Source organism: Seriola lalandi, unplaced genomic scaffold (assembly GCF_002814215.2).
Source record: "Seriola lalandi dorsalis isolate HSWRI2012SDOR001 ecotype SW California unplaced genomic scaffold, Sedor1 jcf7180002054735, whole genome shotgun sequence".
Lineage (NCBI taxonomy): Eukaryota > Metazoa > Chordata > Actinopteri > Carangiformes > Carangidae > Seriola > Seriola lalandi.
The window spans coordinates 1,353,714-1,381,226 of NW_019525288.1; the positions used below are offsets into that span (position 1 = coordinate 1,353,714).

A 27,513-nucleotide genomic window follows, 5' to 3' on the forward strand; every position below is an offset into this window, starting at 1 on the left:
TATTTATTATGTATTGAATCTGACAGAAGCAGTTTGCTAGAAATGAGCCTTGTTGCACAGGCGAGGTGACTGAACTAGTCATAGCGTCATTAAATAAACAGAAGGAAGTATACAGGCTTTTGACACTTGTTTGACAGTAGTTCAGTTTAGAAGTTTATTTCCATTTCTAATATATTGTTTTTACAGTATTTACATCTTTATTGACAATAAGAAGGCTCACAACCGGTGCAGTTCCACCGGCTGTAGGTTAATAATTGATGTTTGTGTATTTATGCTACTGTAATTTATGAGAGTAAACTCAACAGAGATGTGCTCTCATCACAGGAGAGTAAAGAGCAGATTAGAAAATACCATACTTGACAATATCATTTTATCATTAATTCTTCTGCATATTATCAATTTACAAAAGCATAACCATCAGTGTAATCAAATCATCATGTAATGCTATATAATCGCTGGCCAGTAATCAGTTTTGCTAGAATTCATTTAACAATTAAAGGTATTTATTCTGCACTAGATGACGCCAATGGGTGGTCGCCGTAATACAGCAGCTGTGGAATAACAGCATTGTCTTTAACACTAACACAAACTGAAGTCTAACAAGCCAGTGAGATAACTCCTTAAACATTGATAGTCAGTATTCTCTAGTCACTGGGTGGAGGACACTGGCTGAGCTTTGTCTTGCCCGTCTTAGTAGTTGGAAGTTTTGTAACACCCTCTATATTTCAGTGGCTCTTGTGGGACTTTATTTGAGGGGTTACACTTGTATGTAACTAAACCTAGGTGTGGTAAGATTATTTCTTGACATTTACCTAAACTTCATACTGGCAGGCAATACTCATGTGCAGATGCCAACGACACACATATTCACTATATTTGCAATTTCCAGGTTTATAAGTTGAATGACAAGTTGATGCATCTGCTGACTTGTGGCCACTGTGTGCGTATGTTTCTTGATGAAGTTACAATAACGATCAAAGTCACTTTCTTACAAAAGCCAGATTTATGTCTTGTTATGTCTCTCCTGGTGCCGAGTTGCTGTCCTCAGCTCTGGGAGGTCACTCGGTACAAAGATTCAACTATGTATTCAGCAGAGAAACAGAGTCAGATCATGAACCCATAACACTGTAGGTATGTCAGTGAGTCAACCTCAGAATATTTATCTTTTGGTTTCTCTCCAAGCCTGGGCCTCTCCCTGGACTTCCAGAAACACACACACACAGACACACACACACACACACACCACATAGTGATCTCAACTGCTCTGTAATAGGCTTTAACAAAGTCTTCTTCTCTTGACCGTGCCTCTTGTTACCTCTCAGCAAACCAATCTTCAATCCATTATTTTTTTTGGTACTTTTATACAATTTAGGAATGTAGCGTAACAGCATTGAGGACGGCATTCTTCAAACATCGACGGGGCAAGTATCCAAATCGGAGCACTATGAACAAGACTGGTAACATAAGAGCAAGAAGCAGTGGTTGGGTATGAGCCCTGGTCCTTGTAGGAGGTAGGGTAGAGGTCGGGAGGCAAGGTGCAGCTAGCAGAGACGGAGTTCCAGCCTGTGTCGGGAAATGGAAAGAGACTCTGTCGACTTTTGACCGAGCAGGAAAAGAAGAAACAGACCGGAGTGAAGGGTTGAATGAAGGTGTGGAGATAGTAGCTTGCTGTGACAGGTTACTCTGGGGTCACTGTACACTCTCATGGCTTTGTCTTAGTATAAGATGCACTTCAATAACAATAGACAAAGAAATTGAATCAGCACCTGTTTGACACTTCAATACAAATATTTAACATTGGCAAATTTTTCACAAAAGATCATTTTTTAGGCTGTTGTACTCAATTGAATTATATGTTAAGGGTGTTATTGTGCCCACCTTCGATTACTGGACTAGAGTACATGCTGTGTACACAATGGGTAATACTTCCAGCAGTGTTCCTCACATAATGGTGCACACAATCTATAAATATATGCACAGGTGACTGCATTAACTGAAACAATCGGTAAATACTGGTGGCTTTATAAAGCAAATAGAAAGTGGAGATGTGTCAGCGTCCTACTGTGTCTGATCATTTTAATTCTCTACCATTCTCTATTTTCTGTATCTGTTGAGGCTTCTGCAGACTGGAGGCAGTCTCTGCTCGCATTGATGTATTGAGCAAGAGGTGGGGAACACCCTTTATTAATATTAAATGTAGATCTTAAATTTCTCTCGGCTTCATGCCTCTGCCTTTTATACAGCATCTGTTTCAATACCCAAATATGCACAGTATCCCATTAAGTAAGACCTTGTGCAGAAGCAGAATAGTGTCCATTTCTCACAGCAAGAGTGAGGTGTGAGAATGTGCTCTACTTTTCTCATTCCTAAAACTCTTCAAGCCTCATTAACTTCGAAAACAAGCCAACTATCTGCTGTGAATGGTTTGTAGCAATTGCTTGAGCCAAGAAAATGCTCTGTACCTCGCGGAGGGAGACGGAGTCCCCGCTGGAGCAGGCAATCACTGAGGCAGACGATAGTGGGGAAAGTTTCATGTTTTATGCCGTGTCTCTTGTGCTGAGTGGTAAGGTTTATATTTCAGTAAGATTGCAAGCAGTGAATATATTTGATTTGATTGATGTTAGATCTGTGCCACATTTAAAAAAAAAACAAAAACAAAAAAAAAAAACAAAGATAAAAGTTTTTTTTAATGATAAAGTGTCCAGCCTCACTAGCAGCTCTGTGAGGCTGTGCTTAGGCGCAGCGGTGCTTCGAACTGAATATTAAAGCGTGCTAAAATGCTCACAATGGCAATGCTTCATTCATTCATTGGACACCATAAAAATCTGCACAATGTTTCGTCCTGATACATGTTGTTGATGCTCTTTGCAAACCCAAGAGATCACCAACCCAGATCACATCCCCTCAGCACCGTTAACGTCCGTACAGGATTGCACGGCGATCTATCCGAAGGTTGTTGAGATTGAGAGTCTGGACCGAAGTGGTGAACTAACTGGCTGAAAGACTGACCCTCGCCATCCCAAGAGCTGCGCCACAAGTAAAAACTGCACTCGCATTTAAGGCCTTTGCAGTTGTTGACTACCTTATCTCTTGAATTCAGCGCTTCTTACTTGGCTGGTAACAATGACTTAACTTCTCAAAATTAATAAACAAGTGCCGCTCTCAGGCAATCTCGCGCACACATACACACATCAAAATCTCTCTCTCACTAGACATCACGCCCTTGGTCTTTTAGGTACTTAGAAACACATTTCCCCTTACCCCAAAGACAAAAATAAATAAATAAATAAAATTCATACTTAAATGTCCAGAACAAGCAGCGGTTAACCTTTAGAGAACAGGCTAACAACTCTTGGTCTGAGCCAAACCAGCAGTGCTCTTTGCCAGAATGCTTATCCCTCTCGTTCCTCCATGGGGTTTGCAGGCTAACATCATGTTTACAGCCTGTAAACTTGTATAAGCAGGGAAAATCAAGATCCTTTGCTTGCTACCATTGTGTGTGATACATTACATGCATAAAATCTCAAAACAATCCACTCTTATGTTGTTGGGTTTTTTTTTGTTATTCATGTCTGAGTCAACAGTTCAAGTGGATTCACATTCTTTCTCTGCTTTGCAGCTGTATTGATGCATTTGTGATTCCTGGTGGTTGTTATCCAGGGGCTTCTGTAGAGAGCCTGGTGAGAAGTCATAAAAAATTGTGTTTGGTGTAGGGAATGAGAAATTGGTCTGCATGGATAAGATGTAATGCACAAGAAAAATGAAGCTCACAAAAGGTTAAACAGGCCAAAGAAATGTCATCAAAATGCCACTTAAACATGATTTGGCCTTTTGGATTCTTTCATCGCATCAAACTTTGTGCCAGTGCTGTGGCTTGAATATGGGTGAAAATGCGGCGCAGTCTCTTGAAAAGGTCGATCAAGATCCGTTTTGAAATAAAACCTGGACTTTAAGATAAATTTTGAAAGAATACATTTTATGCATCAGAGAGCACGTTAATTGAGATTAAATAATGGAATTTGAATTAAATGATGGAAGGCAGTGGGGGAAGAACAAAATATGAAAATACAAGTTTTTTTCTGTAAAACATTGATAACAAAAGTTAAAATGCAAATCATTTCATTCTTTATGAATTCCCAGAGAGGTGGTATGTCTTTAGGTATATTTATTAATAAATAACTAATACACATCATCATGTGACTTAAGGAATCTGGGCCCTTGCAGCTATAGGCGAGTGACCGGGAGACACTGAGATGACAGTTTAATTAAATGTTTATGGATGGGATTATGCTGCCCACTCTCACTCACCAAATGGGCTTCTGCTTCATTTTCTGCACTTAATTTCATGACCTGCTTAGGGCGGTGATGTTCTAAATACAATGATGTAGGTCTCGTGGGGTGGGGGTGGGGTTGGTGTGGGGGGGCAGAAAAATAATGCCATTAAAGGATGCCATTTCCGTTATGTACATTTAAAAGTATCTAGCAAATAACACTGATGGAATTATGATGACATTGGCCATTGTTCTTATCATTGTTCTGTGTCTTATGTGAATTGCTGCGATTTTAATGCACTAACCATACTTAAAATCATGTCTCCTCTAGGGACCTGATGATAAATAGTGGTGCATTTTCATCTTCACTGCAAACTGCCTTATCTTTGGTTTATTTGCAATTCTTGCTACTTTTATGTTGTAATATTTGTAATTATTTGTTGTAATATGAAATATTTACTGTAAATAAAACTGTTTTATGCAGCACACTGCACAAGCTCATTAGTGTAGAGAAGATTTTCAAATATTTAAACTTTCATGGTTAAAAAAACCTTGTTTGCACAACTAAATGCCCTCTCACCAGTTTTACAGGCATCTTGGAGAAAATGCTTTTTGGGCCACAGAGGATTTTTTTTTATTTGCAATACCATGGTTTGCCACTTGGGAAAACATGGGCATCAAGGGTCACTGGAGGCGTGTTTCCAGCTCTCTGAATACATCAGTGAATGTGGCCATGACAGCCTCCAGCTATAATATGGGGCAACCTCTATTTTGCCCAGGGCGAAACCCAGGGCAAAAAAAAATTACTTTGCCAATTACTTGCTGCTGCCCATAAAGCTTATTACTGTGACAGCAAGATAATGAGTGAAGTCTGCTCAGAAAAACAAACCAACATTTAATCTCTACTATTGCTCGGACGTGGTGGCTGGACAAAGAAATCTGTGGAACTCATGTTCCTGCTTGAAGACAAATATTTGCCACATTTTCTGCCAAACACAGCTGGTTGTAAAAGCTCATACCCCACTAGCTACTAACTTGCTACTGTAGCTGTTACTAACTTCAACTCCACTCCATGTTCTCCCAACACAGTTCCCGCTAATTAGTTTATGCTTGGCAGTGGCCCCTCGCCTGCAGCCACCTTGGCTATACCTCACTTTCATTTCTCCTCGGATGCAAGACCACAACAGTCGCTGACAGTGGAGGATTTCACCCCTTCATTCTTGAGTCTCAGTCTGACGGGCCCAATTCACAACAAATAATAGGATCAAACTGGGTACGGGTGCAGTGCAATCGCTCAGAACATTAGGAGGAAAAAAAAAAGAAAAAAGGACAGTGTCTATAAGCCTGTTTTTCTTCCCAAGTTGGGTGAACTTTGTTGAAGCAGTTCAATTTGGTTGGACAATTTAGAGTGCTGTTAAGAATAGCAGCCTATTCTTTTCACCTCTTTGTGTATCTGAAGTATCCTGATGTGCGGGATTGTTTCAGTGATGGACATGTGTGATTATGTGAGGGCGCATTCTTTCTTGTGTTAATGGAAGTTGGTGCAGCTACCTCACAATTTGGATAGCATCAAACTGGCCCTAACTTTCCTCGTACCGTTTAAAAGGTGACTTACACTGACTCGCAGACCTCAACAAACATTTTGGAATAGAATAGTGGAAGAATTTTTTTAATTGCTTTGACAGTTACCTCTGATAATAGTATGAATTGTCACATCCTTCATAATCTTATCTTGATCTTTGAAGTGTAATGCAAAATAAGCCGTCACTGATGTGATCCTCACTGTGGCAGAAAGTGCTGCTTGTTTTGCAAAATACAAGGCAAAACGTGCACATGACTGAGATGATTTTATACTCAAATTTATCAGGATTGCTTTAGCAGAATTATCTTTATGCTTCCTTTATCATTTTCTTTTTTTTTTTTTTTCATTTTGGTAAGAAAAGAGACAAAAGCAAGAATCTGTTAAATTCTCATGTGTACAAACATGCTGTGTTCAGAGCAACGTGGAATGACCCACCCAGTTCAGCTGACGTTATTAGCCTGAAAAATGAGGGACAGTGGAGGAGATGACACTGCTTCAGCTTTCATTAACTCTAAATCACTTTCCACACACAGTGCAACAGTGCACAAAGGTAATTAATTTCCTCAAGGGCAATTATTTTAGTGCTTTGAGATAATGACAGGAACTCCTCCAAGTTCAATCTTGGTAGATACTGTAGGTGGTTCTAAAGGAAAATTATCCCCACAGGCCTTATTTTAGAGTCGGTGATGTGCCATCTAAGGCAACAAAGTTAATTCACAGAGCACCTTTATTTTTATTTTAGTGAACTTAATCTATTTGCAATGCAAAATAACTTATAGAATATACTCTGGCAAGAGCAATTAAAATACAGTACTTACAAGATAGGAGTTCATGGGGACAGTAGACCTACATTTCACAATACTAATATCTTCATATAGCGCTTCAGAAGATGTGTCATGTTGCTTGCTTGATTAGTATTGATATGTCCCATACAACAAGTCCTCCAACCTGAACAACCATGCGTACCGGACCAAGGTTGCCGTTACAATAATAAACCCGCAGACTGTACCGAGAGAGCGGCGCACCTACCGTAATAACCTGCTGCACAAACGACCTCTGGGCTCATTTTCTACAGAAGGACAATCTCAGTTGACCATTATTAGATATTCAAGCCAGCTTCCTCTGTCATTATACAGTACATTAATAATCTGAAAATGCCCATATACACCCCACTATTACACTAGTACAATATTTTTATGCTTGTATTTTTCATTTATGAAATTATATCCTTTTATATTTGTTTTTCTGGTTCTTATTTTTACTCTTATTCCGAATATTATTATTTTTTGCCTCAAGAGAATTCCACCCTGCATGAGCATTTGACAAGTAAACTTTTTTATATTTGTTGAAAACAATTTGTGTGAGGTGTTAAGTAGAATGTGCCTTCGAGCGAGTCTGAAAGTGGAGACTGAAACAGGCCATGTAGATGTGATTGAAATACCTCTGTATGACTTTGTCTTCAAATGTCCATTTATTTTTAAGTCACTGTGCGGAACAGCTGGTTGGGCCTTGACTTGTTATGATGAATCAGGTGCACATAATATGAGGCACAGTGAAAGACACACAGTCACACAAGACTGGGGCGATTATAGTGGTTATTGTTGAGGACAAAGGCGCACACACATCTCACCCAGATGCTGGTGAGAGTGGGTGGAGATTAAGGAGAGTACATTATCAGTGGGTGTGTTGGGTTCTAGTGTCAGTCGCTCACATCAGTTCCTCTCTTTCCTGTTAAAAAACAGAGCTCATGGTCCCATCAGTGTTGCAATGGGAGAGTAGAGTTAAGACTGGATTCTCCCTGGAGAAAAACACATATCCTTGTCTGGGAGTTGCAAGATACAAATATATGGCACCTCAAATTTCCTTCCAAGGGCAGGCAATGTCCCATTTCAACTTCACTCTTTCTGAAGCTACCCAAATCCCTGTACACACGTTTTCCTTGTGTAAAGATGTGCACCAACAGTTTTAGTTTGGAGGAGACTGCCCTCACCAGAAAAACAACAGCACTGGTATTTTTAATGCTTGAAATGACAAATTTCCATTTGCCTAACTAGCAGTGAGGAGGTCAGGATGGATGTTGTAGCGAGGTTTTCCCGTCAAGTCGATCTTTCACTGATCTTAACAGAGTGGTTTTGTTGCCTAAACTTAAACAAATATCAACCATATGGGTGGGAGATCAGCATATGTTCATATGAGGTTGTTTCATTAATGTTGCTTCATTTGGCGACTGCCAGAAAACTTGAACCTTCTGTTTCTAAATCACATCCTGTCAAATGATGTGAACTTAATTATTTTCTAACAGTGTTTAGAAAGGTGTTAGTGAAATATGTATTTTAGAAACCTGCATTTTAAAACACTGTGAATGTAAGAGAGGACAGATGACACTATGTCACGACCACCTGGCTTTCATGTTCATGGGTCCGTAGACTGCATGTCTCCTGTGGTTTGCACTGAAAGGCCCATGTAGCATGCACTCTTCTGCTTCCACCCTTGTCACACAGGCTGCTGATGGGTGGCAGGAGTGATGAATGCGGCTTGGAAGAGCTGAGACTAGTTGGTTTTGACACGGATCAGGGAAAAAGATCCAAGAGCTAGCAGACTATGTAGGATAACATGGTCATAGCCATCAAAACCACTTACATTCATCATTCTGTGTGTCATCTCCTCTGTTCGGCTCGATGATAATGCCTACTTTCAGGCCAATATTTTTACTGCTTTGTTGGTTTACTGGTCCCCTTTTTTTTGATGAGGATGTCAGGAAATGTTGATGTTCTGGTACTTGGATTGGATTGGACAATTTGTTGCAAGAGCTTCAATGATGCTGCAGTCACACGGCGAAAGGAGGAAACACAAGCCATTAAAATGCGTTGACAACATTTGAAGTTACAAAGTTTAATATAACTGTCAAGAGTTCCCCTTTTTGAAAGCGTGTTCTGGGTAACATTTCACTTCAAGCTACTTGGCTATGGAAGGGTTAATACGTCATCTTGCCTCAGAAACAAACAATAATAAATATTGTCTTGGTCATATTTGCTAGTGCTGGATAATACTGCATGTGATGGTGGTAATAAATAGAGGAGAGGATTGTCAGCATCCATTAGAACTTAATGAAAGATCAGTCAGGAAGACGACTTCCTCTTCTGCCCTCTCCTTCTTATTTCATTATAATGCCAAAGCCATGCCTTTTGGCTTCAGTCTGCTCATATAATTTACCACCATCCTTTATTTAAAAGGCAACTCCCTCCTGGTTCACACCATCATTCAGCAAGTCTTAAACTATCATTGCCCTGTCTTATTCACACTGGAGGCAATCACAAATCACTGCTCTCTTTAAATGATTTAGTTGCTCTTTTATCATGCTGCATATTGCTTCTTATGCTGGTGCCAGCATCACATTATGGGTTTTGGTCCAGAGGACTGGCTCTGAACTGGACCCAGCTCCAAATATAAAAGATTTTTGATTCTACTTAATCATTTCTTGGAGATGAAGTTTGGACAGTGGCTTGGACAATACTCGATGGGAATTCTTTATTCTTTTTGGTCAACAGATTGATCGTTCAGTTATACAAGTAGAGTGACACTATAGTAGTAAAAATAAATCAATATCAAAAATTATAAACCCTGGAAAAAAAATAAAGGCGTAGGCTGAGACCTTAGCAGATTGTGCCTACCCTTAACACTAATAAAAGCATAAGCCTTGCTTCATTCATATAGTACAAAAAAGACAAAATGAAGTATTATATAGAAACATAACAATTTAAAACAAAAACAGCTAAAAAAAATATAACAGGCCATAATTGACATTACAGGTGCTGGAAATGTGTACTTAAAATATAAAAGTAAAAGCAGCAATAATGGTTTCTTGTCAGTGTTACATTATAATATATTATACAATTATTGATGTAGTTGGCAATTAAATGTTGTAGCTGACTGCACTGAAACTAATTTTATTCTTGTTATATAGTGTTGTATGGTTCACTTTACTGGGTAACAATGAATTGTATTTTATAAACACAATATAGGTTTTTAAAATCTTATCTGAAAAATAACCAGGAACTTTACAGTACAATATTTCCCTCTGAAATACAGTGGATTTAAAGTATAAAGTAGCATAAAATGGAAATACTTAAGTAAAGTGTACATATAAGTGACTCAGATCAGACTTTACTACAGTATTTGTGTAAATACACTTAGTTACTTTCTTTGGACACACTGAGCTGTCATCTACATCTGGATACACATGTCAACATGTTACTTTTTAGAAGCAAAGAAGAAAAACACTACCACCCCATGGTAGTTTATAAAAATCCATTTTTTTTGTGTCCCCAGTTGTTGTCACAATGGCACAGTCAGCTGACACTAGCACACATAAAACATGCTGCATATTCAACTGGAACACCACAAAATACCTCATCGTTTTGACAGATATTTTATCATTGCCTGAATTTGCTGAAAAAGTGCTGCTGATACTCAACATACTGAAGTTAATTAGCAATAGTAGAATTGGAATTAATCAAATCTAAACCATACCAACACCTTCACTATCGACCCCGATCTACATTTATTGCACCGACAAAAAGTCAGGTGATAATGCTGCAGACTGAGTATGGCGTTCCTCCATATAAATAAATTATAGTTATTATAATACAATGATTAACCCCAGATGGAGTTTATTTTGAAATAGAATGTATGACTTTATGTGGAACTAGACTTGCGTATTTGACAGAATATTGTACAGAAATAGATCTCAGATTCAGTAAACCTGAACAAGGAGCAGAATATAATGACAAATCCTGCACTGATGTTGGCAGTGTCACTGGAATTACCAGTCATCGCCTGCCTGCCTGCAGGAAGCCTGTTTAACATACAGTACCAACTATTTCTATCATGTAGCTTCTCTGCATCGCTCACAACAACTTACAGATACACTAAAGCAAACAGGGCCTTATTATTATTTCAGTGATTTGTGCTGTCACTCAGACGTACAGTGTTTCTTCCTCCACTGTGACGGCATTACACACTCGCGGTGTGATATAAATTCAGAGCACAAGGCGTCAGGCTTTAATGTGACAGCAGTTCTTCACGAGAGAAATGACAACGTGTGTGTGGCTCTACAATGATGATGCCAGAGAGTGAATCTTTACTGCTCTTGGGGATATATGAACCAGTTTAATGTTCAAAGAGCGTCTTCCAAGTGGAATAATGAATCGTCATTTCTGAATTTTTCAGGTAGACGTGATTACTCATCTAATGTAGCACAACTTGTTTTGCTTTGAAATCAATCTTCAAAACATTTTAGTACCACAACTCTTAACCAGTGATTTCCAACCTAGCTGTTTTATTTATTTTCTACATGATGACAGTAATGTAGTGTATACACATTGAGCCACAATAGGAGGTAATGATGCTTTTTATTAATTATTTGTATTGATTTATTCGTTAAAAATGGGCACGTGATAACGTTCCTTCATTACAATTTATTGCATACAAATCATCTCTCAACCAACTTACAAATCTGCAGACGAAACTGGCATGGATATCCACTCATCCTTTATTTACAGAGCCAGATGGTACGTTTGGACACCATCAAGCATTTTTTAATACAACAGATGCTGAAAAGCGAAATTTCTCTGTTTTGGCTAGCTGGCTATGTGCCATTATGTCTAAAAGCCCATTATCCAAGGCAAATATGTGACCCCCCTCTCTGCTGCTATCAGAGAGCATCAAGTACAGCCAAAGTTATTTCTTTGAGAACAGAGAACAGGCTCCTTCTCAATTCAGTCTGTCAGCTCTCTGCATAAAAGTCCTCTACACTCAACCTTTCTCCCAGAGATTTCAGCAGAGATTCACTTAGCTGTCAGAAAACAATTGCTCTTTGTAAAAGGCGGTGGCTGGTGCAACTTTAATTTTAAAGATGTTTTAAATGAGCTGCCACTGTGTGATTGATGGTCTGTGAGAAACTTGCCTCCTGTTCTTCTATACCCTACAACAGAGGGCTTTAATTACAAGCCCCTTGTATTGATACTGTCAGCTCCAGTGTGATATGCATCATGTATGTGGGGGGAATGGATTTTTCCACCTGGTCGCCAGCTCCCGTGCAATATCATTGCACACAATGTCATCAGTTGAAAATGCATTGTCATCAAAGTGGAGTGATATTGCCTGGGGATGGAGGCCTTTGGTATTCATTTATTCACTCATCTGTTTACTCCCACTCATAGCTTAAACTGAATTTGATTATGATTGATGAACAATCATGGAAGAAGTGACCTACCATTTAATCAATATCTACTCTTTGTCTATTTCTCATGCAAAACTCTCTGTACATCCTAAAAATGAAATATTGAAGCAAAAAGCAAATTTCGATAAACGACAAATGTCCAATTTGAGTATCTTTTTATCCTTTTAAAAGAAAAAACTAAAACACTTTTGGATATTTTAATATTGCATCAATGTTGATAAAACAAATGCTTATGGAAAATCAGGTAGTGTAATGCATTACAGCCTGACATACAGTATATGTAGTGTAATAATAAGCTCCTGGAGCTCACCATGTATGCACCTTTATGTCACATTATTCACATAGTTTTGGATGTTATTGTTTATTAACACCAAAAATGCGCAGTACATTTATTGACCCACATCAAGCTAAAAGCTCATTTTAAGCCATTTGCAGGTGGAGGCCTCCAGTGATCTGCAGGTAAAGGCTTTAACTCTAATTGTGTTAAAAATAAAACATTGCACCTTGAAAACAAACATGAAAAAAACATAGATCAGTAAAACAGACACACTGGCTCCCAACAGTGAAGCTATCAGCACCAGCAGTAATCTTGAGCCATTGTGGTATGACTGAAACATCGCTTGACAATTTTCAAACGTGTATTTTATTTCATGGTAGTTACTGCTTTTAATCAAATGTATTTTTATATTAATGTAATAACACATGAATTACACACCTGTGGGTCGGTGTTACAATATTCTTCCATTCCTATGCTTTTACCTTGGGCACATAGTTTCATGTTGTCATCAATTTGTAATGTCATCCAGATATCCGACTGTAATTTCCACATAACTCGGAGCATGTGTAACATATATGAATGTAAGTTTAATAGATCAAATTACAGGTCACGTGTTTTTTTTATTGTTTTTTTTATTGTTTTTTTTATTTTAATAATCATTTATTGGAAATGCTATTTTATTGCTCTTTTAGTCTGTAATTTGGGACTTTTTTTAATTTCAAAAAACTGAAGTCCTAAAAGATTTGGACTCAGGGAAGAAGATTGGGGAGACTTACTTTCCTTCCTCTCAGCACACAGTTTGACCTGGTTTGTTCCCTCTGGTCCCTCGGCTGGTTTCAGTGCTGGGTGTGATGCCACCGTTCCCACCTGGAACAACTCCACAGACTGAAATATGCCCAGGGTCAGCTTGGGAGAGCACACTGCTCTCTTCTCCTGTGGCTTTTAACTGTGCATTGCTGTTTTCCACTTTATTGGAAAGTCGAGATAACTTTTGCTTGGTTCTCTGAGAGGATATAGTTTGATTTTACCACCTCTCTGATCTCCTGTCACAGGTTGTTCTTTAATGAGACAGTAATGGAGAGCTGAAGTCATCCGATGTTATGTCCAGGCTAGCCTCTGTTCCACTAGCTTTAGTAACTCAATCGGGTTGTCAACAAATATTGTAAATTCGATTACATCTGTCTGCCTTGTGAGTCCTCACGTGGGCCTCCGGCTGCTTCACTGAATGAACTGCATGACGAACGGGAGTCACACAGCGTCACTTTCATTGATTGAAAATCAAATTTGGTCAAGCTGAAATTAGCAAATAATTCAAAAACGACCTTGTGCTAATGATGGCACAAACTTACCAACCAAATAATAAAATTTTGACTTGCTGAAGCTCTTATTTGTTACTTTCATCAGTGCCATGATTGTCCTCTTTATTATAAATGTGGGTGTTCTTCACTGACTAATATGACATTTCTCATCCGTTGCCATTAGGATATGTTAATTCACAATAATTAAGGTCTTGTTATCATGCTTTCCATTAATGAATGATTGGGATTCATCAACATCAACATCGATGCGAATGAAAACAGATGTTTCTGAATGTTTAATGAATCAAGTATTTAGTCAGGGTGTTCTCATGTGCAGAAAATTATAAGCAAACACAGTGAGCAGCTACAGACTGTCAGACTAGGATGGAATATAAACTGAAATACTGACACTGTGGCTTTAGTTTAGAGGGTACAGCAGGTGTGTCCGAAAATCCCAATTTTTAAGTGTATGCAGCAAAGAAGGACGTATTTATAATCACTTTGTTTTGTGTAACTGTCTTCCAGCGATTCTGCCCATTTAAAAGTTATTTTACATTATGAGGCTTTTCTCCCTTTAGCGATGCTACTGTTGTTTTTACTTGTGTTTTACAATTTTAACAGTTTTTATTCCTTAAAAAACAGAGAATCTGATCCTCAAGAAATTTATGATCAGGTTTTTTTCCCAGAAATGCTTAATACAGTAGCATCATGTGCTGTCTGGTCCCACAAACTTTTGCTGTAACCCAAAAGCACATGTTCTTCATTAGTCATCATTTGACTGAATATTAAGAAAATACTGGCCTTTGGTTAGAGCGTAAACATGTGTCCAAGGGGAGAGAAATTGTCAGAGCAAAATGTTCTCATGTAATCTTTTTTTTTTTGGATAAGAACTGATAATGTTGATTATTATTTGGTTTGCCCCTAATGGCAAACTAATTATCCACAAATATAGGGAAAACACAGAACCAAAACATGTTTAAGGATTGTTTGTCCACTCTCACAATCTGCCCCTGGTTACAAACAGAACAGAAAACAATATTATCATAATTTGTTGAAGATACACACACACACACACACACACACACACACACACACACACACTGTTGTATCTTGTGCAGGTAATGAAAATTGGAGGGAACTAAACAAAACAAACTATGCAGTCTTTTCAAGTATCTGCTCAGATATAGAGAAGTGCTGACTTTAAATTGTGAATAGCAATGAGATGGAAATTACTGGGGTCTTGTGTTGCTTGCTCACCATATGTGCACAGAGCACATAGTGCTAACATGTACTGGAGGTCATGGATGAAGGAAGTACAAAATAGATATGTTGTATATTGAGGCCATTATTGGAGTCACAGTTAAATATACATATAGAAGTTTGATTAATGAACAAGTATTTGCAGGATGTATTAGTTCTGAGCTACGATTAAGAATAGAAAAGAAATAAACTATTTTTGATAGGTAACAGTATAAAAAATACACATTTATAAAGGATGGTTGTTTTGTATTGGTGCACAGTGTATCTTCATCTTCTAACTTTCATTGTGACATTTTATCTCAAATAGAAAGAAACAGAAGAAAAAGGAATTATTGATGTGTTTGACAGAGCAGAGGAGATACAGGATGAAAAAACGTAGTAAAATCTGAACATCTGAGGCATATTGTAAAATTGCTATGATGCACAAATGCTACTTGTCCTTGTCTATATTGTGTCAGGTGTGTACCAAGTTGTCAACAATCTCAAACATCAAAGGTAAGCATCAGGTGTTGGTGTCAGTCCTTTACAGTCAAACAGAAAGTGCTTTTTCTAGACGACCAATTTCCCCACCTACAGTGGCCATTTTGCAATACATTCACATGACATGTTGTGTTAGCTCAATAACAGGTTCCACTACCACGATAGTGCTCTCTCCCCCTACAAAGAAAGGCTAACTTGAAAAACAAATATTGTGAGATAAACAAACCATATTTAAAGCGTTAAGATTTCAGTACCGGTTGATTTGGCATAAAAAATAAAAGAAGAAATTGTGGTTTTGAAAAAGGACTCAGGCAGTAATTGGCCTTTTTCCATCATTCTGTGGGCAAACATGATCTGATGTTAAGCTGCACATGGCATGAGTCTGCAAACAGCAGGGCACAGTGAAAGGAGTTTGTTACCCAGCAGAGAAGTTGGAGATGTGCAGCCTGTCGCCTGCAGCTCTTCATCTAACAGCTCACTGTGGCTGCCCCCTCCTTGTTCCATTACTCCCTGCAATATTTCAAAGTGATCAGCTGTCAAAAAAATGAAGCGAATGACCATTGTCTTATTTTGTAGATGCATTTTCGATAAGTGCCAAGCTCCAGTTGGGTCGATGAGGATTGGTTACATATTGTGATTTGCCAGTGAGTCCAGTCCTGGGCCAAACGCAGCACCCTGAGTGACACACAAAGAGGGGCGTTAAAGACACACACAGATGGTAAAAACTCTATGGTGGCCCACTGGCTCACCAATGCAGCGGGATTTCTTCCGTCGAACTATGACAGACAGGTCCATTGTCAATGTCTGTTGTGAGAGAGAGAGCGGGACAAGGAGGAGCTGAGGTAATCAATGCTCTGCGCACAGCTCTAGAATGAAATAAGATGTTACCCATTTCAAATATTAAAAAAAGAAAAATCAATATGTGGTGGTCAATGGTGATAATGTGTTGGGCTGCCACAAATTAATCAATGATTGGGAAACACTGCTGCAAATCAGTATATATAAAAACAGTATAAATATTGCAATACTTTCATCAGCAGGACATAGGCTCGATCACCATTGGTTTACGTTATTCTGTGATAGTTACTTAACAGACATTTATTTAAATTAATCTTCGAGATATATATGTTTTCTGGATCATTGCGTTCAGTATTTTAGAGGTTGTCTTCACATAAACCAATTTTAGAATAGCTTTACACTGTTCACGTTCTGTTCAGGTGCAATAAGGCATTGAACATAACAGTGGATGAAATGTGACACCTTTGTCTTCGAACTGGAACATGGCACTCTAACTATGTCTGTAAGATGATCTGGATCACAGGGGCTGACAAGGTCAGAGATGTGGTTAGGTGCTAGTCCAGCACAATTTACTGGTCAGCCTTGAAGGTGACTAGTAAATCCTCAGTATCAGTGTTACTGACATATGTGATGAGATTTTGAATAAAGAGAGAGAGAGAAGAGTAATGTATTTTTCTACATTAGATAATACCAATGTTTAAATCATCTAATTACACAAGACTAAAACTGCCAGTATATTCTTCAGAACTGATGATCTGACATTCACACACTGCACGCCATGATTGGCCAGCTTTGTGGAGCTGAGAAAAGACCCAGGGTTTGAACTTCTCCCTCAAGCTCTCATTGTTCATTCTCAACAAAACTATTTCTGTCACTTTTAGTGTTGAACAAAAGAATGCGAAACTATGAATGTCTTCCAGGAGAGATTACATGGAAATGTGGAACATTATCACACCATTTAAATAATAATATGGATATCAAAAGATATATGTTAGTTTTGCAGATATTTGGTCATAAACCAAAATTTCAGACTGAAAGTTTTACCTGATGATGGAGCTATTGTAGTTAATTAATAGTTATTAATAGTTATTGATCATGTGGGGACAATGATTGTTTCACCAAATTTCATAATAACCCATCCAGTAGACCAAAAATGTCAACCTAATACTGGTACTGGAGGAGTCCATCCAATAGTGATATTACAGCAGACCAATGACAGACATTGCTTCCTTTTTAGCCATGCGACTACCAAGTTTCCCCGTCACATTTTCCCTCTTGGTTCTAGTGTTCATGCTAGATGCACTTGCTTTATCTTTGTGTTTCTGGCTTGAGAAAACCAGCACAAGAAGCAGCAGCAGTTACTGCAATTTGAAACCAACTTTCCTCACCAATTAGTCCCCAAGCACTCCAGTGGTGAGAAGCAGTTTAGACGGACACTAAACACTGGTAACTTGCAGTTGAATTACTTCACAGGTCATTATTTCAGATATTTATGAACCAGATTCAGGATTATATGGAAAAAAACATTTTCAATCAATAAATCAATGAACATCCTCTGGCCATTAGACAGACATTGCTGTGTCTCTTCATTACATTACCAGGTTAAGAAATATATGTAATAATATCTATGCTAAGCTTTGTACAATGGTACCCTCTGGTCATTGAGTACTGTTGGACCATTAATTGAAATTTGGTTTTAATTAATTATACTAAGAATTAGAGATCACATTGTTTAAGCCAGTAAAACATGAGCAACTGAGTCTTCAAATAGTGTGAGTAGAATGGGTGAGTGCAGTTTTTTTTTTTTTTTTTGACGGATACAGTGTTATTACCAGAGCAACAGAAAGGTCACCTTTATTAATCATAATAATTATTTACAGTAATTAGGCCAGATATCAAAGGAGCACTTTATGCTGCTCACAGAGAAAATTGATTCTTCATGCTCAGAATTACTTCAAGGGTACTAACACATTGTATATTTTGTATTCAATATGAAAATTATAAAGTCCACCCTCAATTATGAATGGCACTAATGTGGTGCTTCACTCTACCACCGTTTTTATATTGATTGAGCTTTGTATTAATCATGCTCCTGGCTTGGAAAAAATAATTTCAGTAATAATAATGATCATAAGTTATAGTTAAACAGCAGCTTTATGTAAAAAACCTTTTTGTACACTTTGCAGAACTTAAAATACTGTATGTCAAATACTAAGATATATCACTAAGATATTACATTAAAAAAATCAGTGCAACGAAAAGGTTGATTAATAGATTAGGTAGATTAATATATATACATATTGAATAATTAAAAAATCTTATGAAAGACATCTAATTCATGTAGACTGAAGACCTTTAGAAAGTGTTTCTGTACTTTATATCTATTAGAAATACTGTACACTCATCGAGCTTGTTTTTATTATTATAAAAAAGCTTTTTTATGTTCAATCAAAATATTATTTTTAATGGATGGTTTTATTTTTCCTCATTTTAAGATGAACTGAGTTTCCTGGTACTGTAAAAAATATTCCACAATTATTATGGCGTGATTTGTGTTGTATAACTAAAATGCAGTTCAAAAAGCAGACAATGAAACTTTTGAGAAACCCTTTGGTATATACATTCCTGTCTGTTGCACAGAGTTAGCTTATCTCTGAAAGTGAACTCATCCAAAGTTTGTGAGCTTGGTTTTTCCATTTTCTTGCTACAGCCATATAACCTTATCCAACTTTTTATAACCTTTATTCTCGAGAGATTTAAATGTGGGATGATTCCTGAATGTATTGTGTCATTAAGCATACACTCATGTATTGACATGTTTCCAAGTATTAAGACCCCAAAGGCTGGAGAGCTGAATGTTATCCAAGGTCAATAACTCTCAATGGTAATTCCCAGGCCAAATATGTATTTTGGCCAGCAGAGAGCAATTCACTCTTCATGAGTTGGCAAGCTGTTGCTGCTATCTGAAACCCTCACTACAGTCTGTTTTCCAGGTAACAGGCCTTGAAATCAAATAAAAACTCGACAGTTATGCAAGAGAAGGGTGCTGGTTACTTCAGAATACTATTACTGAAAAAACTCTTGGGTTCAGATTGTATAACTTTGGTCAGTACTGATTTGTACTTGCAATTATGTTTATGTCACAAGCAACATTTTAAAATTAGACTTGTTTGTAAAAATATTAAAAGATGATGGGGCTAAGGAAGACATTCTCAACAGAGAAGTGCAAACTTGCACATTGTTACGGAGATCTATCATGGTGCAATATGGATGCAAAATGTTGGCACTCCATATGTTTCAGGATTTTAGTGCAACAGTTTTAAGTCCATAAAGGCCTGAATAGCAGAGGACAACTGAAGTCAGTAACCTCATTTTGATTGGGAAATCAATAACCACATTCCAACAGCACAGAAACCCTGAATGCCTTTATCTGGTGTCAGTCAGCACTGACTTGTACCTGCCTAGAAGTAAAACATTACTAAAGCCATTTATGTAGTCCAATCGACAGGTTATATTATTAGGTTATATTATCTAATTATAATCTATTAGCAGGCTTCGACAGTATTTTCGCTTAACTTTACCCTTCTGCACAGAATAGTATGTGATCAGTTCTTAATGACCACTAATGTCATTTCCTGGGACTCCATTTGCCTGTGTAAAACTTAATTCATTTTGTAGGTTCAGACTTGTCTTCGCAGCACAGTGCCGGTCTTTCTTATTTTAGTAGTTAATTTCTTTCATGGGAATAATTGTAATTAACTTGATCATTTTTTATGAACTATGCAGCCATGAAAAACTGTCCCAATCTTCTTTTTTTTTTAACCTATTCCATAGACATATTGGGGGGGGTGGATTTCTGAATTTGTTTACTTCATCTGCTACAGTAGGCTACACATAAAGCCTTCCCAGGATCCTGCAATGTCAAGTAGCATAAATAAAAGCATATAAGCAATATTAGTATTCTCAGAAATGATACTGATAAATAAATAATACAAAATAGATAAACTAATAACACTCATATAAATAATGTTGTCTATGCTTTTGTGTTGCCTTATGTTACCCATCTTGTGAACAGTTTAAATAGTAACACAGATACAGTTTTGCATGCACAATACACAGGGGCTTACGTGTCCTTGATTCAGGTCTAATTGAAAAAATGGAATGAAAAAGGCCCTACAGGCTCTTAATATTTAAACAAATGTTGGTGTAATGGCAGGTCATTCAGCTGCAAAGAAACTAGAATGAGTGACTAGGGATTGGTCTCCTGGGAGTTTTAGGTGTGGACATGCTGTGCTATTTCAATAGAAAGAGAAGAGGTTTCGCTAAACAAGGTCCAAGAAAGGTGAGGAACACAAAGCTTGTCAAAGGAGTCCCAGAAAACATCCACTGTAACTTCCACCAATCTTAGAAGTGATGGGCAAGCAAACCTTATGGTAACATCAGCATATCGAACCAGAGAACATGCAGATATACTATAATACAGTGAGTTTCTTAAGCACTCACACTGGTGGTCTGCGCACTTTGCAGAACAGTGGATTATCCTGCCAGGGACCGGGATTTTAGTCTCAGAGATGTCAAACTATTCACAGTTTGACTCTCCAACCCAACAGCAATACGAGAGCATAAAAGGATATTAAAATAAAATTAAAAGAAATAATTTAACTACTCAATATTGTTGTTTTAATCATGAATTAATTGGAATTTTGCACTTTGTCCTTAAGCAAAACTCCAACTGAATCTAAATTAAATATGAAAATAGTATTAAAATGTTTTACCTAATTTTCTAGGGATGTGACATCCTATTGTTTGTATTTTCTATGTATTTTATGTTTTGAATTTGTCAAACATTTCTTAGTTTTTCTTTGATCGTACACACTACAGCTCTGCTTGCTACATGTGAAATGACTCATCCTGCCTTATGGTTTAGTTATATTATCACAGAAGGGAAAGGTGTTATTAGAACAAGATATGGCTACTGTCTGTGACCGCTGTCATTAACAATGCAAAGAACTGTCAGCCAGTCAGGATACCCAACCAGGAGAAGAGCCCTCGAATAACACTTTATTAGAAAACCACGACACGTGAAATGTATGCAGCGTGTTTGTTTACAAAGAAGGGTGAAGGAATATTTGACATTTGTGCATGGAGAGATGTGTTATGATCTTCCCAACATTTACGCCTGTACACTCAGGAACACGGGAGCCTATTAGCTAGGCTTCAGTGAGACTCCCCAGCTAATGCTGCTTTTCTTTCCCTCTCTGATTTTCTCTGTGTTGGCTGAGTTAATGCTCAAGAGATCAGGTTCAGACATGGAAGAAAGCCACTTGGGCAGATGACAAAGAAACAATAATATAATTGCTTTGAATGTTAAATTTGAATTATGTTGTCGCACTTGGATTTTGATGTCTATGTTTGAAGTAATTAACAATGCAAAACAGCACTTAATAAAAGAAGAATTAAAGTTAAAATTCATTTTTGCTAAGAAATCATTACTGGTGTTCATTTGTATTTCATCTTTATGCAGTGATGGCGTACTTTCTTAAGGAAGCATGATTTTTTTGGTTCCAGCTGACAATGTTGGGACTGTAATCATAGTGTAATGAGTGCTGAGGTCAGAGGACAACTCGTTGCGGTTAGTCTTCACAGTCGGTTTATTTACCATCGCCACATCTGGACTTAAGAAAGATGGATAGCGCTGCTTAGATCCCTGATCCTTTGTATAATATGGGACAAACACAACGCTGAGGAGCTGTTGATCACTCAGCAGGTGTTGACATAAGAGGTCTGTCATTTGCAGACTTGAGCGCTTACGACAAGTGCACAACAAGTGTGTCTGAGAGTGGAAAAATATCAACACATGCCTAAACTTGCACTTTTCCTAATATGACCTCCATACCCTTTGTGGTGAAGTGTATCCCACAATTCAGTTTGCTGTGCCCACACCAATCCAGTAGTAGGCAGTAATGCATGTATAAGCTGATTATAGGACTGATATTAATGAACAGACATAAAAAGGTTTATGACATGTTGGAAATATTATTCATGTCAAAACACTACAAGGTTATGAAAGAATCTCTACAGCTGGTGATCACATAATATTAACAATCTGTTGTTCTTGATTAGACTTGTAAGACTAATATCATATTGGACAGTGTCAACATAAATCTGCACAGTAGCCATAGGTGCTTATAGATAACTCAATTTAATTTCTTTATTAATTGTATTACTTCTCAGCTCATGACTTTGTTTTTACTGTCATCTGATTGTCACTTTTGTACTGAATGATTGATTCTACTTCTGTTTGTTCCAACAAATCATCTGAACTTGATTCAGCCATGTGCACTACTCATATCTGGATGAGTGACGAGCTGTCCTTATAAATCAGCCATGTTCCAGTAAGCTCTGGTAAACTTCCACATGCTTGTGTGCTCGGACTTGCAGTGTGTCACACGCAATCTGGGTATTGCGACTGACCCAACATGAATGAAAAGTAAAATCCAGTAGGAAGCGTTGCAAAAGTTAGCAAACTAGGCTAGGCTAGCTTTAACTAGTATAAAGTCTCTAGACTAGCTTGCTAACGCGTAGAACTTTACAGGGTCTTCCCAAATGCTGCAAGTTTTAAATACACAGACATCTTCAAACGCTAACTGTATATGAGGAACACAAAATGGGCTTGTTGAAAAAAGGAGACTAAATGACTTGTCTGATTTTCCACAGTCAGTAATCACCACCACAGAAGTTGAGTGTGTTTCCTAGTAATCCGGCTCTCAAATGTCAGTCAACCCTTACCATGGGAAAAAGCCCATCTAGAGGCTTGAAGCTTAGACACTGTTTTCACAAAAAAGGTTTTAAACAGGGGTTTTTATCTTCTTTTGAAAAATTGAAAAATGAAAAAGTATGCACAATAACTGCAGAATTAAACAAGTGTTTAAATTTCAGCTCAGCTTTAAGGGATGTTAAAAGACATTTGTTATAATGGTTTATTTTCAAATGGCAATGTGATGCAGTGTAGGGTTTGTGTTCTGAATCAATGGCAAATATGAAAATAAAAATAGAACAGATTTTCACATCTGATGGTGAAATTTTGTACTTTACGTTTAAGGTACTCCTAGATAATTCAAAGCGAATGAAGCGTCTTTCAATATACTGTAACACAATATTCAATTATAGGCTCGCAGGCCAGCTGCCTTGGTGGACAAATAAATTGTTTCAGTGAGAAACTAATGCATCTGGGAATAATGGTGGGTGCTCAGGATGATAATGTATACTAGTGTCTGTGTCTAAAACTTATGAATATTTTGTTACAGTGTGCAATCAGAACCTTTACATTAATCATTCATAGTCCTTGTGGCCCATTATTTCTGCTATTAAATTATTAATGCTCTGGACTGACTTTCTTCACATAATCAACTACCTATTGTTGGCTATACATTGTTCCTGTACATGCAGATAGAGCCATAAAATAAGACATTAAATTAATTCACAGACAACAACAGTACTTCAGTAAATTATACTCTTGCTCTTGTGCTTTTGAAGCTGTTTGTCTGGTTTATGTTGTAGGACAAGACATCAGATACTGTAAATGTCTGTATAATGACCCAGACTGTGTGTCCTTTCTATCCCTCCCTCCTCTCCCCAAACCATCTATCCATCTAGAGTTTTTCTTGGAGCTGCTGGACAATTCTGAGAAGTCTCTGAACAGTATGTTCACACGGACGTACGGGAAGCTGTATATGCAGAACTCAGAGGTGTTCCAGGACCTGTTCACTGAGCTAAAGCGCTACTACACTGGGGGAAACGTCAATCTGGAAGAGATGCTGAATGACTTCTGGTCCAGGCTTCTGGAGCGCATGTTCCAGTTACTCAACTCGCAGTACCACTTCACAGACGACTACCTGGAGTGTGCCAGCAAATACACAGACCAGCTAAAGCCCTTTGGGGATGTGCCCAGGAAACTCAAGGCCCAGGTCACCAGGGCCTTCATCGCTGCACGGACGTTTGTCCAGGGGCTAATGGTGGGTCGGGAGGTTGCCAACAGGGTCGCCAAGGTGAGTTTAATTTTCTTCTCATAGCTAGTTTTGACTGTTATTATGTTGCTTGGCTCTTAAGTGAGTCTGTGCTGTTGAGCAGCATTGTATTTTGCTTTGAGATAAAAGCATTGAAAATATCCAGCAACTTCCCGCAAATGCATACGTCTATCCTATAAAACTGGGTTGTCTTCTTGAGGCCATAAATAGTTTGGTGTAATGGATGTTAACTTACACACAAGAAATACATGGTTTAAAGAAAATATTCAATTATTCACATCTGTTTTGTCTGTCTGCTGTACATACTGTACCCAAAGTATACACACAGTACCAATGGTCTGTCCATCCACACCTTTTTGATTTAACTGCAGTGTTCATACTTTTATACACTCTCAATTCTATCAAACCCCTTATGTGGTCTTAACATCATACTGAATTAGATTGCATGTGAATTACTTATTAAAAGATCAGAAATAAAGAACATGCATTGTTTTTTTTTTATGCACTTTATCTCTCTGTGTGGTGCCCATTGTGAGGCATTTTTTCATAAGGGTGGTGCTGCACACAGTACACTGTATGTTCCACATTTCAGTAGAATCGCCCGCAGAGAGCAAAGCTTTGCCAAAGAGGAAAGATTAAAGCACATTTCCCCCGAGATTTCTCATGTGGTTGTGTTTGGAGTGTCTCTCTTTTCTGTTCTCATTTCTTTTGATTTTATAACAACGTATCAGGAAAATGTATGACATTTTCCATGCTGACAGTTAATTTGATAATTTTGACAACATTGTTTTTCTGTACTGGTGGTGTTGTTTATGGTTTGGATTGGGAAATTGGTTGATAAGTTTCTGATAAATAAATATGTTTTCGAGGCATTTGCAAACACTGGAGATTAAAATGTGTTTTTAAAGGCTTAGTGGATATGTTTTCTAATTCCATGTTAAACACAGAAAGTTATGCAATGGATGTTTAAACTGAAAGAATTATGTAACCAAAGCTGTTTGCTGTTGGTGGCACACTGCATTGCTTCACTTTATGAAATGGATGCAAAAACTGGCATAAATATTAAAACTAGTTGCCAAAGTTATTTGCATTTAAATTTCAACATTTAATTTTCTTTTAAGTTTAATGCAAAGTGTCCTGAAAAACACTGGACAAAATGGTGGAGGGCGAGGGCTTAGAAAGCTTAGTTCCACAAACTTTAAAAAAGTCTTTGTTTTCTTCCCCAGTTAAATCCATCATCAACATGTATTACATTTGATTTGGTTACAGTTTACACTTTATAGTACCTAGTAGGACGTTTATGAACAGGGAAAATACTACTTACTACTAATTTCTTGAAAATGTTAAAAACATATAGAAAAACATTTAAAAATAGAGACTGCAATCAGGTATTTTAGAGTGTTTATTCACCTACTAATTTCATTCAGTTACTGATAGATCATAATGACAGATTCAGTCTGACCCAGATTCTGACCCTACCAAAATCAATATTCTTCACCTGCAGTTAGACACAAATTATATAAAACTGTACTTTTTCACTTTTTTTCAAGTTCAAACAGCAGTTTTAAAAATGTCTTCAGAGTTTGGCAGCGATCTGATTCCTTTTAATCTGCTTTTTAGCTTGAAACCTGCTATGGCTTTCAGTTCAATAGGGGAGATAGAATGTCTGAAGAGGAAAGAAGAAAGAAAGTAGGAACAAGAGTGAGAGGGCAAAAAAAAAAAATGAAATATGCTCAGTTTGAGAAAGAACATTATTCATTCTTATGTTGGAGGTTTACTGGGTAGATTGTGAATTTAAGTAAGTGCATTATATAAGAACTATAGGGATTTGACCACATTGACAGGTATTTTTTACATTTAAATAAAAGTACCCAGAACACCAACCCAGAACAGAACTAAATACACTTGGGTACAGTGTTGAATTTAACCAATACTACATTTTTTTTTACTTTGGCCAAACAAATATGTGATTCATTTGAGATTATTAATTGCTTGTTCGTAGAAATGCCTAAAATATTACAAGCTTTAAATTCTGGCGACTGTTAATTGTATAAACTGGATATTCAGAACATCAAATATTTTTAGAAAAACCGCAGTAATTCCTTATGTACTTCAGCCGGTGTGTGAGACACTCATTGATTGTGTTGGCTCGACCCCAACAGTGAGGCCGTCCTAAACACGAACATGACTGACTGACTGACAAAGTTACACCATCTAGCAACTTTTTGGTAAACCTAGGCAAAATTTTTAGAGCCATCTTCTGTTTCTTTCCATTGAAAATTGTAGTTGTTTAAAGTGGTTCTACAACAGTTTTCAACTATATCCAATTTCACACATTGACCATACACAGTCCAGGCATATACTAGATTTTGACCTAGTCTTGTTTTTAATGTGTCTATAATGCAGATAGTATGTACATATTAAAGTACTATATCCTCCCCACTGTACACTGCTGTCATGTATCATCTCCAAAGAGGTATTCATCCTAAATTGTTTATTATTGTCTTTTAGCTTGCCACTGAGCTAGCTTTCCACCAGTCCTCAGTGGCATAGCTATTTCAGATGAAGAGTTAAAATGAGAACCTCTATACATCTGTCTTAGACTTAAAAGGCACCATCACTCTGGATCAAATCCCATATTCCCTGCTTCCTCATCAATTATGAAGTGGAGCCAGGAAACAGTGTGGCATAGCTGAAGGCTGTCAGGCTGGTGAACAGCCGCGGAACTCGAGGTGAAAAGTTGCTCGGCATGACAAATCACCTTGACCTAAGAATCACCTTTGGTACTCGCCGCTTTCAGCGACAAAAAGCCACTTGCATCTCGTCACAACACAATCTCAGAGAACATGCCAATTTCTCACTTCTTAGGTGTAAGCACAGTACTATGCAAAAGGCAATTTCTGTTCAATTTTATAGCCATAAGCGACAAGAATTTATGTACTTATATGCCAGAATGCTACACTTTTGTGGCGTTACTGCTGCAATTACTCAGAAATGAGTGTTTTGCTTTGAGGGTCATTCAGCAGTTTCTGTTATCTTAGCAGATCAGTCATGACCAAATGGTGCTCCAACACATCTCCTAGCTGGACTGCTGTGACAAACGGACCTTCCTGTATAATGTTGCACGCCAAGCTCAGACTGCTGTACTAAAGAGAGTGAACGGTGCAAGTTCAACTCAGACGTCCAGACTCCCGAGAATGGGAGGATTATTTGCAATTGGAACAGCAGCATTTTTGCTAATATCAGCAGCTCAGCTCGGCACTGGTGATTACACTTCGA

The 27,513-nt window shown here is 37.7% G+C and overlaps 1 protein-coding gene across 2 annotated transcripts in view; it reads left to right on the plus strand.

Moving 5' to 3' along the window:
• Positions 1-27,513, plus strand: part of LOC111668306 (glypican-6-like) — a 131,477-nt gene that overhangs the window by 40,064 nt on the left and 63,900 nt on the right. For both annotated transcript variants that reach the window (XM_023424331.2, XM_023424332.2), the window contains exon 3: positions 23,864-24,255. In XM_023424331.2, coding sequence (XP_023280099.1) covers positions 23,864-24,255 — 392 coding nt within the window. The remainder of the gene's footprint in view (positions 1-23,863; positions 24,256-27,513) is intronic.